The sequence below is a fragment of the Crinia signifera genome, chromosome 11, assembly GCF_055691185.1.
Source record: "Crinia signifera chromosome 11, ASM5569118v1, whole genome shotgun sequence".
Lineage (NCBI taxonomy): Eukaryota > Metazoa > Chordata > Amphibia > Anura > Myobatrachidae > Crinia > Crinia signifera.
In genome coordinates, this window is record NC_139227.1 from 91,001,232 (window position 1) to 91,010,807 (window position 9,576).

General features: G+C 44.5%; 1 protein-coding gene across 1 annotated transcript; it reads right to left on the reverse strand.

Annotated features, from left to right (window-relative positions):
• Window positions 1–1,666: 1,666 nt before the first annotated feature.
• FTH1 (ferritin heavy chain 1) lies at window positions 1,667–9,207 on the reverse strand. Its single transcript, XM_083165735.1, has 4 exons — window positions 8,990–9,207; window positions 5,303–5,449; window positions 3,570–3,695; window positions 1,667–1,924 (listed from the first exon to the last, which is right to left on the reverse strand). The coding sequence occupies exons 1-4, from the start codon at window positions 9,089–9,091 to the stop codon at window positions 1,766–1,768; spliced, it is 534 nt and encodes a 177-aa protein (XP_083021861.1). The 5' UTR covers window positions 9,092–9,207; the 3' UTR covers window positions 1,667–1,765.
• Window positions 9,208–9,576: the final 369 nt, after the last annotated feature.

The window sequence follows — 9,576 nt, forward strand, 5'->3', positions numbered from 1 at the left end:
GTACAGCAGGCAGGGCACGCTTCACGGAACCTTCTAAGTTTCTGAAATCTGATTTACTAGTCAACAAGTCAGAAACAGACTGTCACTGGGATGGTGTCTGCCTGGCCACAGTTAATTCTGTGGAAATGGAGGCCATCATCCCTTTCATGGACTGAAACCATTCAGGTTCCTGGACCCTGAGGACAGATCACACAAAAGTGACCCCTCAGTAGAGGGAGAAAACTGACATGATTGACAGATTCTTCCACCATGCTGCTTTAGACAGTAGAAACACAAACAATAGTTTCCCCAAAACCAGGATATACTCACCTTGATGTCTTTGGCGGTTAGGGAAAGGGAATTTGCGGGTGCGCTTGCTGGTCCTGAGGAAGCCGTTAAGGTGAAGCTAGTCGATGATCTGGAACAGGTTGGATCCTACTGGAACTGTGCAGGTTACCACGCAGCCCACCTGGGAAGTCTGTTGGCAGACCCGCAGCCACATACAGCACCCTGGTAAGGAACCACTATTTGGATACAATTCAACTTTGTCCATGAAGTACCAAAGTGTAACTGACTTGAAAAACAGGATAAAAAGGCAATCCCCAAGAGACATTACTACCCATCACCTTTGAAAAAGGAGGTATCACACCCCACTGCTTGAAAATTTGGTAGGTTTTCCTGTTTTGTCAAACCATTCCCATTGTGTATACTGGTATTAGTATAGTGTTTATCTAATTATGCACCATTAACTACTTTTCATTTAAATTACCCTTTGTGTATTTTTAAATCTTCACAAAATAAAGCAGGTTTCATTAGAAATAATTCCAGCAGCATAGTGTGTTTTTATTGGCGTATGTATAGTTTTGAGCAGAGTACACCACATCGTTCTGCTTGCTGGTCTCTGACTGCATAGCAGCACACTCAGGAAGGATCCTGTCTACGGCAACACAGATCATTACCCCTCAAAGAGGTTGGTACCATGCCCTCCCCTAATCCCTCCTTGCAGACAGCCTGGTGCCAGTCAGACTGCCCAAAACAATAAAAATATTCTGGAGCTCTACAGAGAGCACATTTTTCGAAAATGCACTGGGGAGGGAAGACATCGAAAGGAGGAGCCAGCATGCAGGGAACAAAGAAGTTTGTGCACCAGCTCCTCTGGACCCCTTTGTAATAATTGCTTCCCAGTATACCCTATGGATATTAGAGAGGGGGGGGGGGGCTACCTGTAAGTACTTTAGGCTACCTGTAAGTACTGCACCGTGGCTTGGAGGCTGGATTGGGGAATCCTGCATTGGCCATCATTTGTAGTTAAAAATGTACCAATACAGAGGTTTCAATGTGCGGTTTACCTAGTTACACCATGTAACAGCACCAAGATTGTGTTCATTGTTGCTCATACGGGCTTTATAATAGGCTATTACAACCAGTTATTTCCCATGTTAACATCTGCTGCTCTTGCCCCATCATCCAGGATAAATTGGCTCCCAATGACGTGTGCACCTGATTGGTTGTGGAAATACATAGTGTACAGTGGGTACGGAGATCTCCGACATTTGATAATTCAGGTAATAGGGACAAACCATGAGCAGTAGCCCTTGCATACAATACACTGCACTTTATTCCGATCTAGGTGGAACCTTGCTTCCCAAACCAAGCACCATTTACAATCAGACATTACCATGTGAAATACTTGTAGATTAACTTTATTAGAGGAAAAAAATAGCAGAGAAAGACAGGATTGAACATGTATAGAAGAGTGTATGAAGCAGGACACTGAGGTGGGAGATCAGTCATCACTCTCCCCTAGAGTGTGTTTATCAAAGAGGTATTCAGCCATGCCATTCTGTGGGGCTCCCATTTTGCGCAGGTTGGTCACATGGTCTCCCAGCTCCTTCATGGACTTCACCTGCTCATCCAAGTAGTGAGTTTCCAGGAAGTCACAGAGCTGTGAAGGAGAGGAGCCTTTATATCAGATGTACAGTATATTACAGTGTTGTGTACGAAACAGTTTATTTTAGAAACATGGTTTCTCGTCTTAACAGTACAATTGGGGTAATGATCTCTCCATGGGCAATTCTATTACCTTCGATTAGCCCTGTTTTGGATGAAACAGGTCTTTCTAATGGAGACCGGTTTCACTTATGTAGTCCATGTACTTGAAATTGCATACAATCATTTGATTTCAACCACATCTGTTCGATAAATCAAGTAACTGTATGCACATAGTGTATCACTTGGTGCAATGTGCGGGCCCGCTGGTTGAAGGTCGCAGCGATAGATTGACATGTGCAGCACATGTTCGAAAGCAAATCGGCCGATGCACTCACCATAAGCGTCAAGCTGGGAAAGTACCAGCCAGACCCAAAAGGCAACACATTTGAGAACCAGTGATAAATTATTGTGAAGACCCTCCCAAGCAAAATACATATCACTGGTGTTGTCACTGTCCACCTAGTGTAACAGAAGGTCATCTAAGTTGGACTATGATTAAAAAGTCAATTACTTAATACATTTAGTGTTAGTAAATAGGACATACTGCACAACTGGAAAATTTGGGGGTCTTCTAAGACCTGACTGGAAGTGTAAGACGGACTGTTCTTAGAGATAACCACTTACACAACTATAACTGCATTTAAAGGCTTAGGGATAGTCAATGTGTGCCAACAGTTAGAAATATCTATTTAATGCAGAAGTTCTACCACATTCCTCAACTCAAACCCATGGAGATTTGGCTGTAAGAATCTGTTATTGCATATGCCTGTTAAAGTATCTGCAGCCTTTTTACAAAAGTCAAGTGGATAGGAGAGTTTCCCAAACGGTGGAACATTTGACAGTCAGACTGACTAGATCTTGTTGAAAGGTGCAGATTTCTCCAGGTGTAAGAAATTGTGGCACATTGAATATCCCCATTAGACAGAAGAGCTACAGCAATGTAACGCGTGATAGTTATTAGACTAAGGGGGGTATGCAATGTTGGATCACGTCTGTCGATACACGCCAACAGCCGTGATCCAGGCCTGTTTGCGGTCAGATCGACCGCATAACAGACAGGATTCAATGTCCTGTCTGCCATTGGGCTCAAAGGGAGCGTGGCCGTGAACGGCCATGGATTGTCGATCTGCGGCCCGGATAATGACAATCCACAGCCGTTATCGGCAGAACAGGCCTGACAGCTTCTGAAGTCGGGCACGTTCAGTCGTGATCCTGCATCAATGCCACCATTTCCCTGGTCGGAAATAGCGGCGGCAGACTGCATACCACCCTGAAGCTGGTTATGCCAGCTGATATATGGCCAGACATATTGGTTCCTGGGTACACATCAGAATGATCTAACAAAGGGTGGGAAGATCACAGCTGTCCTTTATTACCATATGCCAGGTCACATGATATCACCAGTTGGCTGTACAGTCGATGTTGCATGCGGCTGCTGGCACCCATATATCAGGTATACATGAAGATTGTGTTCTGATTTTGGACAAAGGCAACATTGGGCCAATATTCTGTGCGTACCCAGCTTTAGAGGTCAATTAAAAAAAAAAAAAAAAAAAATCAATATTCCATGACTTTCCTCCAGTCATTCTCATACTCACATGGGGATCGTTGCGATCAGTAGCCAGTTTGTGCAGATCCAATAGGGACTGGTTAACGTTTTTCTCCAGCTGCAGGGCACATTCCAAGGCTTCCAAACCACTTCCCCACTCATCCCGATCTGGCTTCTGGAATTGGATTGCAGCACTAGTTAGTCACATTGTCCATATCTGCCTGTTTAGTCACTGGTACAGGATCCCATATATCTAGATCTATAGATATTTCCAAAGTAACCACCAATACCTAAAACAAGTGACTGATGAGCCAATTTAGCACTCTGCCCTTTTATCCATGTTCCTGGATAACCCCCAAAAATGATTTCACCCTACAGAAGGTGACTCCTCATTAAAATAAGTATTGAGGGGTATTCAGTATTGGCAGATACTCCCGATAGGCAGTAATATTGTCCAGTACTCGCCAATGCAGTTTTAACCCAATCCGCAGCCATTAAACCATCAGCCATTTTCACCGATCCATGGCCTTTCCGAACGTCGGAATCTATTCAAATAGATCAGACTGAATAGGTCGAATGCAAAGTCTACCTAATCTTGTCAGAAGAGATCTTTCTGAAAGTCTAAGTTCTCCAGGATTGCAGTAGAATAATTACAGTTTTCCAACACAATATGGCAGGTTCCCCTGAGGTTACAGTAGTTTATCGTTATCTGTACATTAACAGATGTTAGAGTCTTCTGTCTACCCACATGACTCAGCTACACATTGGATAACTGACCTAGCCAGTCAAAAATACATCCATATAGAAGGCCACATCAGCAAGAGGGTGCCTCAGGTGATAGGTTGAAGTCTACACTAGTCCTCAGTTTCCCCAGGCAACTGCATCTCAAACTTAAGACAACTGTATAAGGGCAGTGGCATATGAATTAGAGCACAATCTAAAGGCCTCCATACAATACAACACAACGGGCCGATTTCACTTGCTTCCAACTGAACCAAAAAAACGGCCCCAAACCGGATGTACAACATCACATCCGGTAAGATGAATGGTCCTGTGTGCAATGGACTCGAGTTGGAAGTTGGACCTGCATGCAGGTAGACCGACCCGGCGGCAGGGAACAGGGGTCACACGCGATACATCACATGTAAAAGGACTGCATGCGATGTATTGTGCGCGATCCTGCTCACAGGGGGATTAGATGATGGCCATACACTGCTGTGATTGAGTAGTGTAGGGCCAGCTTAAGACATTACATAACTGCAGGCAGGTCTGGAGAGCAGCTGGAGTATGAACGTGTAATAGCATGTTCATAAAAATACCCTGTGGTGTATAGATGCAAGAGGGAAATTAGGCTACAGCATATGCACAAATACAAAGCGCTGCAGTTAGACAAAACGCCAACACAATGCTAATTAGTCAGTTCAGAAGTACATACTCTGCTAGTTTGTGCCAAGACATGTAATCCTGACAAAAAAAATTGAAGACCAATAAAATGTTCTGCATCAGTCAGAACATATGTTAAACAAATCTTTGCAAGTGACAAACAACTTACATTAACCCAATAGAGAGTTCCATCAAATTGCTGAATCTAGTGACGTACACTACTAACTATACCACCAATAGCAGCAGTATTACCGCTGCAGGAACACAGCAGAGCATTTCGCTTGGTAATCCGTGATCCCAGAGACAAATCATGAGGAAAATAAATAAATCCCAAACTGTTGGAGAACTGAAATATTTAAGAAGATTCTAAACCTATGCACAATCCATAGATCTGCTCACCTTGACGTCCTGCAGGAAAAGCCGCCCCCCACGTTGGTTCTGTTGCTTCATAAGTTTCTCTGCATGTTCGCGCTCCTCATGGGATTGGTGCAGGAAGTATTTTGCAAAGTTCTTTAATGCTACGTCATCACGATCAAAGTAATAAGACTAAGTAAAAAGAAAAAACAACATAAGGACACCGGTACCAGAGAAATTACGCTCAACATCTACACTTTTACAGGATGCAGAGAGACAAGTTTGCAAACCTTGTAGTAGACTTACCTATACTACTTTTACACCAGAACTGCCAGGTCGGACCTGTGTTTTTGGACCCGGATGCAACCCAGCAGTTTCCTTTTACGCCGTCATCACTTGGCACTATGCTAGGTGGGCGACGCCAGCGAGAGATTACATCTCAGCACCAGGAAACCTGTAACACTGACAGATATGCTGGGGGCAAGCCCAGCACCCAGGAAAGCTGCTGGGCTGCCCCCAGCCTCCTCCCAACCAGCCCCGCCAAACCTCCAGATTGACCTCAGGACGCTGCGATCCAGAGGTTGGGCGTCCCATTTCCATGGTCCTTGACTCTGGGGAAGCCCCGTGTCTGACCCTGAACATTTGCCAGGGTGGACACCCAGTGGAACAGGACTGGGTTATTTTTTTACACCAAGCCCTGGACTGGAGTGGCAAGGCTCTTTTGTAAAAGGGGTACGTACTACTGTCAATGTCTTTCTGTTTAGATACAGAACCAAGTAGCACCTTATATTCCTTAAGTTACTTCTAAGTTCTACCATATTTAATGCATTAGCCTCAAAAAATGGATTGTTGGGCTGCAGGGCTATCCATTGTGCACATATGGTATAGTCAAACTGACAGGCCACATGCACCTTGCCAGTTGTCCTGCCAAATCCAGTGCTCTAGTAAGGTTTTACTTGTGCTAGGTTGAATTGTTAAGCATTTTATTCTGCTCACTGACTGATCTTTGATCCAGAACCTCGGCTACACAGAGCATTACAATTCGCAGCACTACACTGGGGAAAGGCCGGAATATCCAGTGCAGAGGAAAGATTTGTAGCAGCCCTTTCAGCTGTCAGATTTAGGACTCTGCCCTTAGATCCCAGTGTTGTGTTTGTTTCAGGTCACATCAGTTACAAGCACACTGATACTAGCCGTCAGTGCTAGTGTCAGAATTCATGCAAGTGTTAACAGATCTGTGCTTACGTGCTCAGATATTAAGCCTAAACACACACTTCTGTTTCAGTATACGAGATCTGACAGCCAGAGTACAGCTAAAGCCAGCATTGTAGTTACTGTATATAGATTACCAACAAAGCAAACAATTCTTTTAATACCTCATTCTGGCCAGCAGAGAGCACTACAATCAGATCTCCCACCCATGCATCGCACATGGCATATACCCCTCCCACAACACGTACACAAGTCTTGGAGGTCATTCCGTCTTTGTATATGAAACACCACACACAAGGCACTATAATAGATCATTGTTAAATATAATAGTTCCAGTGCAAGCACCGTTGTATAGTCTGCTGCAAACCACCAATAAACAAGTTTTTAAAGATGGAACAGTATTTAAGTATTATGTGACCCAGTGTATGCAGGGGGAAGCCATAATAGTGCATTTCTAGTGAGCATACATATGTTCATCATGGTGTCTGAATAAAGCTATGAAACAGGATTACCACTGAAAGAATGAATTCCGTAGTAAATACAAGTGGAACCCAAAACTAATTTTTGGGTGTTATTACAAAACAGGGCAGAGGTTTTATCGTGTGCACCTGCTAATAAGCGGTGATCTGCTCTACCAATGGCAGGCCACAACAACTGCTTTGGACTGATAACGCCACATTAACAAGTGATAAAGCCAAGCCACAGCCCTCACTAGCTTTCCTTCACTCAATTCAGTCTGTAAAACAGTGGCCTTAAGTTAGGAGTCAAGCAGGGTTTGGCAATAAGCAGCCTATCACAGCGTTTAATGTGTTTACAGCAGAACGGTGATCGCATGCTGGGATACATAGTACCACCAAAGCAGCTGGATGGCCACTAGTGGTCCACCCATAAGTTTAGGATCTGCTTTGATTTTCCCTACTATAGAGGATGGAGTCTCAATTGTACCTACAAGGGGTAGTGCCGTGCAAGTATCTTCATGTTATAATCTCCTATGTCCCTATAGATTGTAAGCTTGCAGCAGGGCCCTCTTACCTCCAAGTCCGTCTGTTGTTACCCAGTTTGTTTTATCTCTGTTTACAATTGTAAAGCGCAATGGAATCTGTTGCACTATATAAGAAACTTAAAATAAATGTTCCACTGCATAGCTGTTAAGCCACCAACATAATACCACTTACACAATGTGGTAACCCTGCACCTGGCTAAATACCCCTTTAAACTGGCAACCAGACCAGTATTATGGTGGGGGCTTACCTGTTTACAGTGCACCGCGAGCCTGGTTGAATTGTCCAACGCTGCTCACAACTAGAATGAAATGCTGGGCAGATCTACCTAGGTATACATCAACTGCATTTTTAAACTGCACAATATCCCAGGCTGCTTGCATTCATACACAATGACCCAGGACATTTATGACAGTGTAAAATAGGTATAAATGACAAGCAAGGGAAGGTGAAAAAAATTTTTTTAAACACAATTGCAACAATATTGGAACCCAAGCCGGTCATTTCATGCCTAGTTAAGCATCGTTAACAATGATTGATATCCAACATGCAGGTCAATTTAGCATTATATCGAACAAACCTGCATGTTTAGAGGGCCCCGGTGCCATCACTGAAAGACATCAGCAGCCGGTGTGTACGCTGTACAATCCAGCATATGCGATTTGTACTAGTCAAAATTGTATAGGTATTTTACCTTGCGATCCCGATGCGCACTACTGTACAGCACAAACCGAAACCCAGATAGACAGGGCAGCAGTGACTATAGTGCAGATCTGCACTATTATATAGTCAAAATCGCATGCATGTCGGGTGGCTTGCCATGCAATTCAATCTGATTGCATTGGGTTTGTTTGATTAGCAAGCCTGATCAACCATGGACACACCATTATTTACACTGAACATCATTCACAGTGAAAGCTCTATATCAGCTGCACACAGGCAGCTGATACCAGCCATGTAGCAGGTGTAGGGCTTTAAGACTACAGATATGGCAGTCAATCTCTTTGGCTAAGCATGTACCCAGCATAGGGAAATGCAGCATAGATTAGTAGTAGTGTAGACGCCAAGGACCAGATCATTGCTTGCAGCTTCATGATTTTATAGAATTGCTAATTTATGCCTCCAGAATGTACACAGAAGCCATAGTATCGCAGATATGCTCTTCTAGAAAAACCAGCTCTACACCCTAGTATATGCCAGTCTAGAGCAATGCAATACATAAATCATCTTGTTTATTTACAGAGATTATGCACCTTGTACTGTAATAGGAGCCAGCAGCACTGCACAGGGCAGGAGAATTTAGCACAGTCACCTGGCCCAAGACGTGCCGCCATTGCAAAGCTGCACTACAACGCCCAGCATGCCAGAGTCTTCACAGCACGCTGGACTTGGTAGCGTTACAGACTAGAGCCCTTCGTTGCCTACATGTCACCAGGGTGTATATACAGCATTACCTTCCCAGCAGCATGGCGCTCCCCCCATATAACACAAGAGCAGAGAGCGCAGGCAGAGTACGCACCATGGAGAGGTACACATAGGAGGCATACAGCTCCAGGTTGACCTGGCGGTTGATTGCAGCCTCGCAATCCTGGTGGAAGTTCTGGCGGATCTGGGAGCTCATGGCGTCGGGTTGAGGGTTCCGTCCAATCACTGTTGAAGCGGGAACCACACTGTATTTCTCTCCACACGATGCAGCAAAGAAGTATCTGACGCAGTGTCCGCAGCCGCTACCTTTTATACTTGCGTTACGTCACCAGGCCAAGCGCTGCCAAGGGAACTGTCCCGCCCCCTGCTAGTGACTACTGGGCTAGTGATTGGAAGGAAGGCCACCATCTTTTTCCGGGGCAGCCGCCCTTATGTGTAGCTTGTGCCCGTGTTGTATATCTAATCTCTGAGCGTCAGCATTAATCCTGGTGAAAAAAGACCGCGGGAGGCTCTGTGCTGCGAATCCTACTGTTATAGTTCAGGAGGTGTCTGTGGTCCGCTGCCCATTTTAGAGATGGCGCCTGAATGATTACCTAACATGGCGTCTGACGTACAAGATAAACATGTAATACCAGATATCTTGTGAAACATAGTGTGGTGTCTCTAAGTATACTACGTAAA